At 38.0% G+C, this 17029-nt stretch overlaps 1 protein-coding gene across 3 annotated transcripts in view; it reads left to right on the top strand.

Moving 5' to 3' along the window:
• The window catches only part of DENND4A (DENN domain containing 4A), a 48789-nt gene that overhangs the window by 5029 nt on the left and 26731 nt on the right, over window positions 1-17029 (top strand). For 2 of the 3 annotated variants that reach the window (XM_053954340.1, XM_053954338.1), the window contains exons 2-8: window positions 3105-3190; window positions 7787-8119; window positions 8699-8948; window positions 9979-10048; window positions 11581-11750; window positions 12418-12656; window positions 14544-14610. In XM_053954340.1, coding sequence (XP_053810315.1) covers window positions 7812-8119; window positions 8699-8948; window positions 9979-10048; window positions 11581-11750; window positions 12418-12656; window positions 14544-14610 — 1104 coding nt within the window. In that variant the 5' untranslated portion in view covers window positions 3105-3190; window positions 7787-7811. The remainder of the gene's footprint in view (window positions 1-3104; window positions 3191-7786; window positions 8120-8698; window positions 8949-9978; window positions 10049-11580; window positions 11751-12417; window positions 12657-14543; window positions 14611-17029) is intronic. The other variant, XM_053954339.1, reaches the window with a different exon arrangement.

Genomic DNA, 17029 nt, shown 5'->3' with positions numbered 1-17029 from the left:
AACAATCTCCACCTGTCTTCTATCACACCATGAATTCAAAATTTAATTTGGGTAGAGAATGGTTTCAAAACAAAACTGAGGTTGGCATGTATGTCCAAATGTGGCAGGGTGAAAGCAGGTCACTTCTGTCACTCTTGGTTGATGGACTTCAACATTTTCAGTGACAGATTTTGGGTTTGAAGCTCAATATTGGAAGATTTTCTGTTTTCATTTGCCTTTATCTACTGTGTCAAGAAAAATAGAACATTGTTTGGGGAACTTCTCCTTTTAAAAAGTTGTTGTATAGTAAATAGTTGTACAAAAACATGAACAGGCCGCTCTGCTGAACTGTGCTTTGGATGAAGTAATATTTACATTTTATAGTGCTTGTTTTGGCTTTCCTCCCCCTGATTTTCTACAATTTGTTTTCTGCATCTCTCCCTATAAACACAGTTGTATTTCAGAAATCCTTTCCATTCTTTGGTGGTGCCTTTTGGCCATAAATACTGTAATCTAGAAAGAAAAGTGGGAGTTTTCAATCTGGCCCTACTGAGATTTGTCTGTCATGGATCTTGTGGGATACTGGAACATCCCTTTCTTGAATTTTTGTAGGCAGGGTTGAATTTCGTGGGATTTTGCTGTGGCACAACTGGAATGATCACCAAAGCAGCCTTGTTAGAACCTCTTAGTAAATGCTTTGATTTGATTGAGACTACAAACAGCACTGAAAAACAAACAAATAACACTTGGTGAGTGAGGGAGAAATGTGTAGAAGATGTGGGATATGCCAGATCTCGCCCTCAGGGTGAAGTCTATTCCTTCCTGCCTTCTCTCTGCCACTTACTCTGCTTCCTCCTCTGAGCTTTGGTGCTGTGGATGACCAGTTCCTGCTCACTTCGCTGTACTCATCCTGCTGAATCTAGATTAGCCTCTGAATTTAGGCCTAATCTTTCTTTCTTCCTCAGCACTGCTGAGCACGTCTGCTTGTCCCTCAGTTCTTGGCTACATTCCTGTTTTCTTCTCCCAAATTCATGGTCTTTTGTTTTGTCCCTGTGATTTTATCCAGCACTTTTCTGTTTCCCAGCACCTTTTGGAGATCCTTTGTTGCCAAGTTTTCTGAGCTCTCTTGATTATCTTCTCAGCTGTTTGGATCAGAGGTGTAAACCATGATTGTGAATGGGCCTGCAAAACACTTGGTAGCATTTCCAGTGCAGTGATGCAGGACAGAAAAATCTTGGGTTTTCTCTTGGGTTATTGTCGATTTTCTTCTTTTCTAATAAAAATTGATGGAGCTTATTGGAGGCTGGTGGCTTCCTGAGAATTATTGTGTTTTCTAACATCACTGAGTGCAGATGTGTACAGTAGGGTCTAAAAACTAAAGCCATTTATCACTTTAGCCCTGTTTTCTCTGTTGCTGTTGTTTGTGTAACTGTAGTAGGAAATGGGAAGAAGAACTACAGACATTGTCCTACTAAAAATGAAAATGCTTTGAGAAGTTCTGTTTGTATTTGGGTAATGATGTAAGTCCTTTGCATTCTTGTTTCTTGAAGTAGAGCCTTTACTTGATATGTAGAGGACAAGAAACTAGTTGTAAATTAGTTCTGCAAGTAATACAAAATAGACCTGCAAGTACACTGGCAGCAGTTCTGCCTGTGCTCCTTGTGATGCCTAAATCTATATTTTTTGCTTTCATTTAAGTCTCCTCACTGGTATTCCAGAGAGCTGACTAGAAAAGAAGTTTTTTGAATTGTCCATGGGGAAATTAATCATGTGTTAATGCTGCCTACTTCTTGGACGTTTTCAGCTGTGCTTGACATCTGCAGGTGATCCCAAAATTTATAATTTCTGGCACTCCTGGAAGCTTGATATTAATGATTCTCTAGTTGGAGAAAATTGTCGTGCTGCTGCTGTATTCTCTCTTTGTAGTCTTGTCAGAAAATGTTCAAAGTCAGATACTGGGAAGTACCTGACTGTAACTGGTGCAGGTCTATGGTGCTGTGTGGGTTTGAGATCACTGGGGCTGGATTCACTCCCTAGGCTGTCAGAGCAATGAACTAACAGTGCTGATTGCTCCTGTGAGATCTCGAAGAAATGGCATTGTAGATTGGTGTTATGAACAGAACCTTGAACTTGGTGATCCCAGAAATACAATTCTGATAATCTAATTCCCCAGATTTTTCTGCTTCAGGAATGGAAGCAAATCTTTCATGGTTTGCCTCAACCCTCCTGAGATGTGTTTGTTCCCAGCCTCTCTTATGTTACACTTTGTTTGCTACAGTCTTCTCACCATACTCTTCTGAGAGTGTTCTACGAGTCTTGGGGAATAGAAGCTTCCTTTAAAGCAAGTTCTCTTTTTACTACAGCCTTGCTGATGCTAATGACTTGTTCTGGAAGCCCAGAGTCTCTCTGCCTCCAGTGAGGTGCTATCCTCAGTCCTGTGGTGCAAAACTGCTGCTTCAAAATGCTTCAAGGTAGCACAGGCTCCTGGGCTTGCAAGTTGCTCAGTGTAAAACACAAGTTCAGGCTGGCTATGGTGATACCAATGTTTAAAAGTGGCCATACTGGTGTTCACCACATATGAAAAAAATTATGAATTGTGGCAGTAAAGGGCAAGAAGACTGTCACCCGCTGCAAGAGGAATTGGGGTAAGGTGACTAGATGAAAGATGCTGATTGTAGAGTAAGAAGGATCTGCTTAAATATCCAAATCTTGCAAAGAAAAATGGTTTAAGTAGATTTTGAAAGGTTCTTGGGCTGAGAGAGCACTTTGATAGCTGGCTAACACCTAGGAATAGACACAAAAGGTATTGATTGTCAAAAAATAATGGAAGAGGTGAAGTAATTTGAAGTGGCTGGCTCATCTCTGATTTATTTTGGTTTAAAGCATTAAATGATGTTTGCATTCTTAAAATATCAATGCAGCATAAAACTTGATATTTTGTTTCTTAGCTTTAAAGTCTGGTTTAATTTACTTTTTTAGTGAAGTGATAAGTAACTTTATCTTAGCAAGGAGTCCTACAGCAACCCACAGTGTTCATTTCATGTGACTGGTGCAGTGAAGTGTGCAGAAAGTAAGTTTCAACAAATGTGTTCATTGTTTGATTCTTATTTTTACTGTTTCTATAGGGAATGAAACTTTAACAAGAAGTCTATGTTAAAGCCTGGCTGACAGCAAGAGAGGAAAAGTGTAGAAGCAATGCCCTGATGAAAAGGTAGGGAGCACATTGGTAGAGTGGGCAAAAGGCTTGTGTTCTGCCTTGGGAATTCCTGTGAAAATTAGAGGGCTTCTGCTTTGTACCCAGGATTGTTTACTTGCTGTGAAGAAAATACTGAGGGGGGAAAAAGGCTTGTCTGAAAATTTTGCCAGGCAATTTTGGCAGTACAGAGATGGGGTGAAGTTTTTTCGTTGTGTAACTGCAGTTACTCCCATGTCTTAAGACTGTTGAGCTCCCATGTGATTTGTTTGGTGTTATGTCTGAGAAGTGGTTCTGAGTAGCCAGAGCAGGACTGACTGATCCAGTTAACTTCACTTTGCTCTTGCATGCCCAGCTGACACATCTCTGTGGGTTGGTTACTTCAACAGCCTAATGTAGCAATGCACGGATGAGATGAGATGCTGGGGACTGTTAGAACTTTACTGGCCATTTTTTAATAATTAGCCTCTGATTTGTGTCTCTGTTCATCTGCTCTTCATGTTCCTTCAAAGGGAGTAAGTTCTTGGAGTGTTATTGTATGATGAATATTTTAAAAAAAATAAATCACCAGCTTTGAACTCTTTTAAAAAAGGTTGCTCTGCACTGGTTTCCAGCGTACTCTAGGAGACATTCATTGCTTGTTTACACATGGAACATCTTTGGAGTCAGGATTACAAAGGGAAATATCACCTGGTTTAGACAGTAAATGGATCTAATAAGGAACTCAAATTAATAAGCAATTTAATATTCTCAAAGAATAATGCAGGAAGGAATGAGAACGACAACAAGGCAGATTAAAAGATTACAAAGCAGTTGTTGTATTTCTCTGTCAGAGGTGGACTGGTAGAAACTCTTTTAATGGAGTCAGAGGGTCCTTACTGCTGCCTGAGAAAGTTGGCTCCTGGAAAGAAACTGGCATGGCTGCAGCAATTCTTCTGGTCTGCAGCTACTTGTAAATTATCTCTGCAAAATTCTGTGGGTAGGAGCAGGTTGTAGGGATTAGATCAGTATTTTTTTCCTTGCAAATGTTGTAGTGCATCTGTAGTAAACTACTTCATGAGGCATCGTGCCTGTTCCTGCGGCACAGATGGAATATATGGCTCATCCACATCAGTTCTGGTCATGTGATGGGGAAAAGCTGATGTCTGCTTTCCTCTTATAGTATTTGAATGAGGAATGTGATCTGTTCAAAAAGCTTGGAAACTGAATGAATTACAATGGTGGTGACAAGCAGCAAAAATCTTCAATTAGTATTTCCTGAATGTTTATGAAAAGATAGGATGTTAGAAAATTACATTGAATAAACAGTGAAAATGTGTTTACCTTTGTCTTTCAGCAAAGTAATCAAGCTAATAGTTTGTGGATCTGAGAGATTATCTGATTGTGTCTCCTGGTCCTACATTTTTAGAAGTTACAAAAAGCTCTCTCATCTATATAGTCATGATCTAGCGTGTGTGTGTGTTTAATAACTTTTTTACACATGACTTTGTTATTTGCAAGGATATTTTGATTCTTTCTGATCTTTATGGTGTTTAATTTACAGTTGTATTAATTGTATGACATCCATTAAAACTCATTATCATGAAGTGGCTCAAAGACCATATATTGGATTTTTTCTGGGGACTTTTGTAGGAGATTATGGTTGTGATCCCATGGTATTGCCTTCAATGTGCAGCCTTTTGTCCCCAGGTTACTGAAGTGTAGAGAAGCAATGGAAGCTTCTCAGTGTGGCACTCCTGATGTTGAATTTCATCTGGAACTAGCTGCCTCAAGCAACCCTCTTGTGCAGTGTGACTTTTTCTGCTGTGTTTTTCATGTTTGTTTGGTTTGGGCTTTTTTTTTTCCCCTCAAAAATGTCTTGCAATACGGTGAGATGTTGTAGGGAGATGAGTGAGGGTAAAAAGATTACAGTATGGAAGTTGTAGGGAAAAATCTGCTACTCCCTGGATGGAACATGAGCAGCATTCCTGACCTCCCACACAACACAAACCAAGGGGTGCAGTGGAGACCCCATGGCCAGGCTGTGTTGAAACCCTTGCAGAGGAGGGAACTCAGGGACTTTGTAGCTGGTAGAGCCACACAGCAGCTGAAAACCAGGGGAGATAAGGAAAGAGATCCTGCTGTGGAATCAGCAGCTGTGGAGAAATCTCTCTCCTTGGACTGATGCCTGTCCCCATCCCAGGGTTATCTCAGGTGCTGTCCTGAGATTCACACCAGAAAGGCACAACCACGACTCACTAAGATGCACGAGGCAAATCACTGTGGAATGGCTTCATGGTAGGAATTTCTACAGAAATTCTCCATCAGTTTATGTGAAATGCTCTTCACAGAATGATTATATGTCAGTGAGTTAACTCACAGTTTATATCTTCTTTCTGGGGTCTATTAACATAAAGTTTGCATAGATCTGCTCTGCCAGTAACCCGATGTTGAAAATTTGAGTATCACAGTAGCTCTAGTAAAGTCTAAGTCAGCCTTAGACTAAAATACCACTTAAGTTAATCTTTTTTATCCCATTTTTAACTGTAAGCCTTTGTAGCAAAAGACAGAAATCATGAAACCATTGTAGAATCCCTGAATGGTTTGGGTTAGAAGGGACCTTAAAGATTCTCATTCCACTCCTGCCATAGGCAGGGACACCTTCCACTGTCCCAGGATGCTCCAAGCCCTGTCCAACCTGGCCTTGGACACTGCCAGGGATGGGGTAAATATGAAGGGATAATTCATCATCAGCCAGGCCTTTTTTTTTTTCCTTCTTTTCTGTGAAATCCGCATTAAATTATGAAAGTCTTGCTGACTTGTGTATTATGTGCTATAACCTTAGGAAGCAAATTTATGTGATAGCAGGTGTTTGTATGTAGGGGATTCTAATTTTAACTATCTCTAAATGAGGAGAGCTTGTCCCAGTTTTTCTTGAAAGTGCTTTTGGGAATAAAGGAATGTTTGAATTTAGGACTTTTGGTATAAACTTTATATGGAATGATGGCGAGGTTTAAATTGTGTAAAGGTATGATTCTCCAATATTATATACATATATACATACATATCATTCTGTTTATTTGTAATGCTAAACTGGAGTTTAATAATTTGTAATGATTAAAGTGGAGTAGTGCTGTTAATACACTGGAGTTATAGGTTCTGCTTGCAGTTTTAACAGCCATCATTTGTATAATTTTTGATTACTAAAGTGTTTAGTAATCAAAAATTATATATAATTTCATCCTAAAAGGCATAATGAATCACTCTAGAAATCGGTGTAGTTCTGTGAAATGGTGCTTGTAAGAAAGGGGAAAAAATCTCAATGTTACAATAGCTGTAATGTAGTTTCACAGAGAATTGTTAATGTAACAACATACCTAGAACTTCTGTCATGTTAGCTGAACGATGTCAGTATTTGGTCGTATGCCAGTTTTTAAGGATACGTTGTTAAACACCCCCTTTCTGCATTTTGCTGGAGCCAGATGGACAGAGAGATAATAGGCAGCATGTGCAGAGGTTGAGTTTGTGTGTCTTTGAATATATCACTCAGGGAGGAGTTTGAATTTGTAGTTATGGCTTTCATATATATGCTGAGTAACATATTCCAGATGTGTTTGAAATAACTGTATGTAGGCTAAACTAAGCACAGTTTTGTAACTGCATTCTCTCTTCAAACACAAGCTGAAGTTATTTTCAGAGTGTTACTTTCCTATATATTGGTGATTGCCTGCAGTAATCATGTTTGAAGTGTTCCATAGTGCTTATTAGCCGTATAGAAAAATAAAAGTTAGATAATTTGGGCTTTCTTCTTGGCATTTTCTAGAACAATGTAAATAAGCATAAAATAAAAAAAAACTGTACTAATTTCCTTGCAAAGTTAGAAGCTTCTCAAGCCAGTCCAGCAAAACACAACCAACCTACAAAATAAGAGCTGGAAGAGGGAATTGCCTCTATTGTGCTGGTGGATGAGGCTGGTAGGGGGGACCAGGCACAGCCTGACATTCTTCCTGCTTGAGCAGGGGCTGGTGCTGGAAATCTGAGGCCAGCTTGAAACAATTTGATTAAATGCACATTGTCAAACTGGGACATAATTTTCCAAATTACCAGTAAGAAACGTCTGAATTTATTATGTTTGAGTAAAAATCTTGGTCAAATCCAAGAATCATGATGCCATGAAGTTTGCTAAGTCTTAACACTTGCTACCTAGAGCAAGAAATAAAGGGAGATAAAGCAATGGGAATAAAAGTTACATGAAAACTGAGGTCTTCTATCAACCATTCAAACTGCTTTAAATTCTAGTTGTTCAGTTTCAGAATGTCAGCAAGCTCTTGAAACTCCTGTGTGGTAACAGTTTCTCTTACAATAAAATTTTGCACCCAAACAAAATTAATTCAACAAAAGGGAGTCTTAAATAGCTTGTCTGGTTTTAAAAGTCTGGAACTCGATGACAGTAAACTTCCTGAAGCTACTCTAGCAAAATTCCAGTGCATATGGGTGTCTTGGTAAAACATTTTTAGCCCATTTCTCAATGTTCCACATGAGAGCAGAAAGCATTTTCTTTATTTGCAAGCTATGATTTTCTGGTTTTTAAAATAACCATAACTTTATCATTTCTGACCTGTATTTCTTTCTTAGAAGCTGTAACACCTTGTGATGGAAGATGGAAGACAAAGGGGCCCGTGTTGCTGATTACTTTGTTGTCGCAGGACTAACGGATATCTCAAAGCCACTGGAGGAGGAGATCCACTTCAATGATGCCTGCCATAAAATCGCCAGACCAAAAGAACCCATCACAGACGTGACAGTCCTCAATAAATCCCTGGGGGAGGAGGTTCCTCAGGGCTATAAATGCATAGATGTCACTCCCTCGGGCCTCTCTGCAGATCTCAATAACGGCAGCCTTGTAGGACCGCAGATATACCTTTGTTATCGCCGAGGGAGGGATAAGCCTCCACTTACTGATTTGGGGTGAGTGCTTTCCCCATTCCAGTGGGTGATTTTCACCATTTTATTTAACAAAGAGCAGATAAGGTAGGTTTACGGAAATGCCATACTTTTTAAATAAAAGGCAAAACTCTAAACAGGAAGACAGTTGTTGACTTGAGCATACTGTAACCCAGTATGGAAGGGAAAATGCATGCTGAGTGGATTTTAATGACAAGTGTAATCCTTTCCGTTTTGGAGTTTTCAAAGCCATTTATAATTTTTAATGTATATGTTTGGATTGGGATAAGATGCTTAACCTATTTAACACAGATTGGAAAGAGATAAGTTATATGACATTCTTAGGATCAGGCAATGAATCTTTAATAGAACTGAAAATATCACTATTTTGCAGTAAACAAAATGCTTAAAAGCAATTATATACAAGGAAAACCAGTATAGTTTAACCATGAAGCTTTTCTGTTAGAATACAGTTGGAGATAATGTGACCTGAACTTGTCAGTAAAAATGTTTTGCTCAGCAATGAGACAAGAGCTGTGATCAAAACTCAAAAGTGTTTTTAAAATGTGCCTCCTGACGTTTTTCCTTCCCCTTTATAACTAGGGTATTATATGATGGGAAAGAAAGAGTCAAGCAAGGCTGTGAAATCATTCAGAGCACCCCGTATGGGCGGCCTGCCAACATCAGCGGCAGCGCCTCGTCCCAGCGGGTGTACATCACCTACCGCAGGGCCTCCGAGAACATGACCCAGAACACCCTGGCTGTCACAGACATCTGCATCATCATCCCCAGCAAAGGAGAGACTCCTCCACACACCTTCTGCAAGGTGGACAAGAATCTGAACAATAGCATGGTAAGATTCAAAAGCTGGGCTTTGAACGCTTGATACTCACGGATGTGACCTTTGTGGAGTACTTGTGGCAGCTCTTGGAGTACCTGGTGAAAAATCTTCATAAGAGGTCTCCAAAGATAAATCAAATATTGGAAGAGTTGGAGAATTGCATTCCTTTGTTCCTACTTGGAACAAAGTCTTTCTGGAAGCCTTAGAGCAAATGTGTGGGTTTTTTTAGTGCTGACTCCAGCATCTTTGGATTGGTCCTTTAGAACCTGTTGAGTACGTGTGTGTAACTGGAGGTTTTACAGATGTGGCTGTTTCTGACACTGTTTTTACTGTTCTGGTGGGAATTCCATATCTAGCAACCAGCTTCTGTTTTGTTTTCCAACTCCTCCCTTTACCTACAATGCTATTTTATAAATGTTTTTCTCATCAGTAGTTTCACAAACTTCTTATTTAAAGAAAGTTGTGTGTGAGTGATGTTGGCCTGTGAGCACATTTAAATGTGTTGACTGTAAGCACATTTAAATGTTTAATATGGTTCCAAAGCCTGACCTGCTAAAATACACAGGTTTCACACAACTTTGATTTGCAGAACTGAATATTTAGGTGTTTTCTGGTTAAATTTGCAGCTCCATGTGCTGGCTCTTGCAGGGTCCTCAGAAGTCAGTGTGCTGAGGAGGATGCTGACTGCTCTGCAAGTAGGATCATGTAAAAAAGATCATGGGAATTGATTTGTGCTTGTTTTTAAATAAATGCCTGTAGGCATTAACCAATGGATTTTTCAGTTCTGATAGTTCCCATATTGACTGGGTTATGGGAGTGCTGTCTGATGGAAGTTGTTACACCTTTCTCCCTTCTGTAAAAGCTCTGTGTTCCCCCTATGGGTGCTGCTCTTTTCTGCTCCATGGCTTTCCTTGTTCTTTATTCTCATGTCCAGAAACGGAGAATTTAAATACTTACAATTATCAACATTATTATTAGTTATATTCAGTTATGTCCATTTGTTATACTTCATCACTTAATCCAGTAACTTTTTATTTTACAGTGGGGCTCAGCCGTCTATTTATGTTATAAAAAGTCTGTGGCAAAAACCAACACCATATCATATAAAGCTGGTATGTAACTACTGTGTAGCTTTTTTTATCTTCAATTCAGAATGTCCAGGCTCATTTGTAATGTAATACATCTTGTACTAAAGAATTGACAGTATCTAGCCATTATTCAAAAAGGAATCTCTCTAAAGAATTATTTTAAAATCATGTCAGAAAAGAGGCCTTAGAACTTAGCATGGGTATCATGCCCATGCTGTTTTAAAATTTGTGTTTAATTTGGAATCCCAGCTATGTTCTGATAGGTTTCTACAAATCTGGGTGTCTCCCATTTCTGTTTGTGTTACTGGTAACTGTCTCTTAAGGATGTGTGTGTATATGCAGAAGAAAATGCCACAGAAATTATTTGATGCATTTTCATGATCAATTTCCTTAAGAAACATTTTGAAGAATAGTGCAGACTTCCACACTGCCTCGAGCATCATTGGCACTGAGCTCCTTAAGTATTTTTGGATCGTGTATCATCTTTATTTTATTGTTTTATTTATAAGGCAGAATTAGATTTGCTATGACTGATGAAACGTGTTGGCTTTGCATTTGTTGTTGGGTTTTTTTAAACCCTGATTTTGTTTGGCATACAAGTCCATGAGCATGATTCACACTTAAGCTTTAATCCACTTACATCCCTTCTAGAGGCTGCTCTCTGTAAACAGGAGTTCAGGATGCACTAAAGGGTGGACAGTACATTTGTAAACAAATACAAATTTTTAAAAATTTTGATTCTTGGCATGAAGAGATCCACTGCCCTTCTTGGTTACAATTTTTTATTGCTTATTAACATTCCCATTTCTGTTAGGAAAGTGCATAGTGATTGTGCTAACAGAGAAATCCTAATCCTAAATCCTTTCATGTGGAATCCATTCTCAGTGTGGAGTCCCCTGGGCTGGCAGTCAGACAGGATGGATTGCTACAGCCTCCCATGTAACTGAGGACCTGCGTGCTAAAAGCCTCTGCTTCACATCTTCATGTTTTACAGCTGTATTCAAAATAAGTCTAAACACATTGGCCTGGCAGCACAAGAGCTGAGTCCTCAGCTGAGGTGGATCAGCATAATCAAATTGATTCTTTTGGTATTAAACAACTATCTAGCAAACATATATTTTTCAGGGAATGTTTGTTGGCCAGAATTAATTGGTGTCACAGTTGAAAACATCAGTGTTATTTCTCAAGTATTCACATTACCTGTTTTTAAACTAGATTTTAAATCTTTGCTCATGATGAATGTGAGCTATTATATAATAACAGGTGAGATGCACACAGCCTGAAAACAGGAAAAGATAAATCAGTTATGTATAGTTTCTAGAATGGAAAGTAGGATTTCAGTGTAATACTTTAGTCAGGTGATTCTCCTTATGTCATGGGAGCATCTGCCCCTTCCAGCTATTCCCTGTGCCTAATTATTTACACCTTCACTCATCTTCTGAAGTTACTGTGTGCTCATATATGAATTTTCTGGCAATTATTTTATGGAATGAGCTATTCCAAACCTGTTTCTGCTGGCTTTTCTGTAACTGCCTCTCTGCTCATTCTATTCATAGGTTTAATATGCAGATATCCCGAAGAAGATTATGAATCATTCCCATTACCAGAATCTGTGCCTCTTTTTTGTCTCCCTATGGGTGCAACGATTGAATGTTGGCCATCTAACAGTAAATACCCTCTCCCAGTTTTTTCTACATTTGTACTAACTGGAGCTTCTGCAGAAAAGGTATTTTGAAACCTTGGAAGAAAAGTTATTAATTCAATTGAAAAAACTCAGTTGTTTATCTGTTCAGGATGATGATAATGAATGTTTTCATAGATGAGTTTGAATCTATTCTCTTGGGCTTGATTCCAAGACTGCTTTGAAGAGTGACTTGCAGTAGTTTCAGCTGATCATAAACCTGAGCTCCTCTGCTTTCCTGTTAGCCTGTGAAACTGGAGAGCTATAAAATTGGACTGCATATACATGCAAGTAATGCTATTTTTATTGCAAGCATGGAAACGACCTTGCATGTACATACTTGTTCTGAAAAGTAAATTGGATGTCAGGGGATATGGCTTTGAGTAGTGTATGAAGGATTCCTAAAATAGCTTTAAAGGCAATTGGAGGAGCAGTTGACTCTTTATAATCATTATGTTTCTCTTAAATAAATTGTTTTGTATATTACTCTTTCTCATATGATATTAAGTGTTTTAATTAAATAATAGACAGTCTGGATTTTCAGTCATAAGAATATTCCAAAATGGATTACTTCAAAAGATCACCATCTTTTGCATTAATGTATCTTTTCAAACAATAATACAGACTTGATTTTCTGTGTGTTTGGGGTTTCTTAGATTGCTTTGAAGATCAAGGCTGAATTACTGACTTCACATCCACATTGTGTTTGCAGGTATATGGTGCTGCTATTCAGTTTTATGAGCTGTATCCTGAAGAGAACCTCACAGAGAAACAAAAATCTCAGCTGGGATTAGCAGCTGGTGTCGAGGGAAAAGACACGTGCAGAACAGTGCAGACAAATAAATGCATCTGTCTGCTCTCTCACTGGCCTTTCTTTGATGCTTTCAAGAAGTTTCTTACCTTTCTCTATCGTTACTCCATTTCTGGGCCACATGTCCTCCCCATTGAGAAGTAAGTAATTTCCAAAATTCATAACTGTAATTTCAGTTGATAAGAGGGTGGGGTTTTTTTTGTTCTAAATTTGCCATAATACCCTTTCTTTACTTCACTCATCAAACATTAAATATAATGGCTGCACTTTTCTCCTTTGATTAACGTATCTTTACCTACTTTCTGAAAAAGTCTGGATTTTTATTTGTGATTTAAGTGCCTGCAAAGGTTTCTGAAAGCTTTTTTAATTAGCTTTGCACCCTTTAGCCATAGTGATTAGAAAGAGCAAGATTATAAATCCTTTCTTAATCTTGCACACATCAAGTTAGGAGAATTAAATTAGTAGATTTGCGTTTTTTCAAATGCCTACTTGTAGTGTAATGAGACATGATAAAGCAGATTGAATATTTTGCACTAGTAATTATCTTCTATTTGTGATAAATAAACTTAATTTCTTTCTCACATAAAGGATTTCACATTATAAAATGCAGAGGAAATCCTTACACCAAGAAATGGTCAATACTTGTAATTGATATGTAATACCATGTAACATTTCTAGGTTAATGTAATCTTTTAATGCAGCAGATTTCAAACACACTATTTACTTTTCTATTTTATTACACATCAGTTTTTTTCTACTTCAACTTAAATATTAACTTGCAGGAGACTTTGACTATATGGATTAAGTATTTCTGTGATTGCTTATCCCCTTCATTATTGCCATTCCCATCACTGAACTTGTTTGAAAATTCTGATAGTGTACACTTCCAATTTTTTATATATATATATATATATAGTTTATATTTTGTTTTTAAGTTCAGGGGTTTGGTGTTTTAACTTTTGGGAATTAATAAAATAAGTAGATAAGAGAAGTGCTTTATCAATTTGGATTTTATGGATTTATTCTAATTTCTCTGATTTTTAAACTGGTCAGTTTACTGTGGATAATTTAAATATAGGATTTTAATGAAGTATCCAACCTACTTCCTTTGGCTGTTTTAATGATGATGGTTTGTCTGTGGCTGAACACTGTCAGTCAGCTCAGCTGCTGCAAAGAGCAGCTTTCCCTTGTTGTGTGACATGTTCCAGACTTGGGCCAGCATCTTCATACACTGATAATAAAATAAAACCCAAATCAGTGCTTGTTTCTGGGTTTGTCTGAATTTCTTCCGTATGTAGTTGTCTGTGTCATAATACTGGTGACATTTGTAGAAATCCTGCTAAAGTATGTGCTGTAAGGTGAAATTTAGGGTAGAATACCTGTTTCTCATGGGTTTTTATCCCGTGGAGCTTCTTTTAATGTGAAACTGTCTATTGTGTAGAATTACACTTGTGTAAGTTTAATTAATTCATGAAACTGAGGACTTTGTCATATTCTAAAAACATTTTTCTGTATTTGTAGTATGTGAAAAAGCTTTAAAGCTTTTTCATCAGCAATTTTATATAACATTTTGTATTTAGAACTGAAGAAAATGGATGAGCTTAATGATTCTCCTTGATATTCACCCATTAATATTTTTTTGCAAGTAACCAGTTCTAGTCTCTGAGGTTTAGTGCTATTTCAAACTCTGTCAGAAGCAAGATTTTAAAATGGGACTGTGATGTTCAAATATCAATATTTTTACTTTACAAATGAAAAGAAAAAAACCTCCTTGTATTTTGTCAATCTCACAAACAGAGTTTGTATTCTGAAAGAGAATCTGCCATCCCATATTCTTGTGATCAGTAGAAAAATAGGTTTTCAAGGTCAGAATATCCCAATAGGGTTTAGGTGCTGGGATTTTTTCTCTGTTTTCTAAGTATGTGCCATTTTTATATAATAATTTCTCTTACTGTCAAAAATTTTGTCTTGAGGTGAAGCAGTTTAAGCTTAATTTCTACTAAATCAGTATTTTTTTTTTCCTGTAGACACATTTCCCATTTCATGCATAAAGTACCTTTTCCATCCCCTCAGAGGCCAAGAATTCTAGTTCAGGTAAGTGTAATTTTCTTTAATAACCGTGTCTAAGGTAAAGATAAAGCAGGTTAATAAATGAAAAATGTAGTTTTTGTGCCCAGATTATTTTCATTCAGGATTTCTTTTTCCAAAATTCATACACATAATGTGAAAAATCTGTAAAACTTCAGTTTCCAGTTCAGTTAATGACTTCAGTGAGTTATTACAAGAAGCTGTTTAGTCAGCTTAAAACTTTTTTTTTCAGAGTATATGGAAATTAATGAAAAACTGCTCCAAGCCAGCATCTGGTCTGACTTTTGCAATAGCTTTAGACCTGTTTTCTTCTTGCTACTGTATGAAGGCTGAGTGTAAAATAAATAAAACGAAAACCAGATGTGAAATGTACATCCATGATTGCCCCTCTTCCCAAAGGGCTTTGTGCTCTCAGTGAGAGCTGCAAGAGCCACACCCAGTAACAGCCCCTTTATCAAACCTGGCCCTTGCTCTCTCCTCCCTGCAGGGCTGTGTGGGAGTGAAATAATTACAGGAATTGCTACCTGCTCTTTGAAATTTCAGCCCTGTCACTGTTGGTAGGAGAGAAAAAACCCTGGTCTCGAAGACTTCTGAAGTGTTATTAAATCTTTTTATTTCCTCCCGAAGATGCGAAATAGTTAGAGAGGTGTTAAAATTTTTATTGCAGAGAAAAGAGAGCTCTGTTGCAGTCAAAGTATTCTACCAATTGTGGTTTTGATTAAATAGTTACAAAGTGATGCTATTCTGTTATTACTTGTATAACATAAAATATGGAAAGCCCTGTGCACTTCTGAGCCTTAATTGTGTAGCCCATATGGTAGTGAAGTCTTCCAGAGCAAATACAATCCTGGGTTATGTCTTTATAGCATGTACTGAATATTGAAGATACTCTTTAGTGTATTCTAAAGGAGTGATATTTATTGCTGCTACTGAAAAGGGATTAGAGAACAGTTATGCTGAAACTGTATCGGGCACTTCTGTCCCTTTTCTTATGATTTTAAAGTTCAATTCAAAACCCACTTCTTGTTTTAGGTTTGGTTTTTTTTTTTAATTCATATTCAGTAAAATATTTGTGCTAGAAACACTAAACACCTATTTACAGAGATTATGATTGAGTTTAGAGAAAAGCTTTTAACTTTTTTTGTCTGAGGTTTTAGGGAATTTTGTCAAAGTATATATGGGTTTATATCCTGGAATGAAGTCTGAAGATCTAGATATAAGTGATGTGAAAATTATGACAGTTATACCTTATTTTCAAAATGTTATGTGCATTAATTTAGTACAGCTTTAAGAGCTGATAGTACAGATGGAGAAAACACTGCTTTTACAGTAGGCAGTGGCAATTGAAATCTGTGAATAAGTTCTTCCTTCCAGCAGCTTCCAGGGACTTAAGTTGTGTTTGAAACTGCAGTGAATAAAATCACAGGTGATTGTACCTTAGACTTTTCCTCAAAATTAGTGTGGGAAATGGCAAACTTTCAGGATTTCCATTTCTCTCTGAGGCCTGTTAATGGAAAATGTGGTAGTCTTTTGCTAAGCAATTAAACTTCTAAATCTCAAAGAAATGATAGCCATTAGTAAAACACTATGGAATGTTCCCATTTGCCAGCTTCCAGCTGCCAGTGTTGATGGGTTCCTTCTGACCTAGGATCTTTCCTTCTGACCTGAGATCTGCTGAACTGTGTCCTGCTTCCCCTCGTTGCACAGAGGTTGCTGTGCTAATGTATCACAAGCTGCAGACTTGAAGAGCATGTGGAGTAATGTTCCTCCCTCTGGGGAAGGGGGGTAATAAGTGCCCCTTCTGCCCTGAGGGAGATGTGCCCCTTGAATAGATGCTTAATTGTGTTTATGTGCTTTTGCTAAAGCACAGAAGTCAGAGGATGTCAGGCTGATGCTTTCTTTCAGAGGGTGGTTTATGAAGGTTTGCCCCAGGCTGGAAAAATGAGTCCTCTGAATTCTTCCTCTGAACAAGCTAATGGTGCTGGTGCTCCCAAGGTGACTTACTTGACAAATCCAGCCTGTGGTGTGGCCATCCACATTTGTCAGGGAAGTGGGATGTGAGATGTGCAGGGAAACAGCACTGCAGACTCTTCTTAATTCCCTGTATTTGGTGCCTCTCCAGGCACAGCATTAGGTGACTTTGTGCTTCCAAGTCATCAGTCTTGTCTTCTAGCTTCTATTACCTGGTCACCTGCAGTGAGTCTAAGGTGAAACACACTCAAACCTGAAATGTTCCTAAAAACAGTGTGAACTTGCAGCTCAGTTGTACAAACTGCTGTGGCTAAGTTATTACTGCTTTTAAACAACAGAAAATGCAAGAGGATTAAGCCAGCTGGTATCTTGTTACCCTGGATTTACCATGGCTGAAAACATCAGCTGGGCTTTGATAAACTGATTGTCTCTTGCTATTCGTGTACTTACCTGA

Source organism: Vidua chalybeata, chromosome 13 (assembly GCF_026979565.1).
Source record: "Vidua chalybeata isolate OUT-0048 chromosome 13, bVidCha1 merged haplotype, whole genome shotgun sequence".
In the NCBI taxonomy this organism is placed as follows: Eukaryota; Metazoa; Chordata; class Aves; order Passeriformes; family Viduidae; genus Vidua; species Vidua chalybeata.
This window is presented reverse-complemented; position numbering and strand designations above follow the sequence as displayed.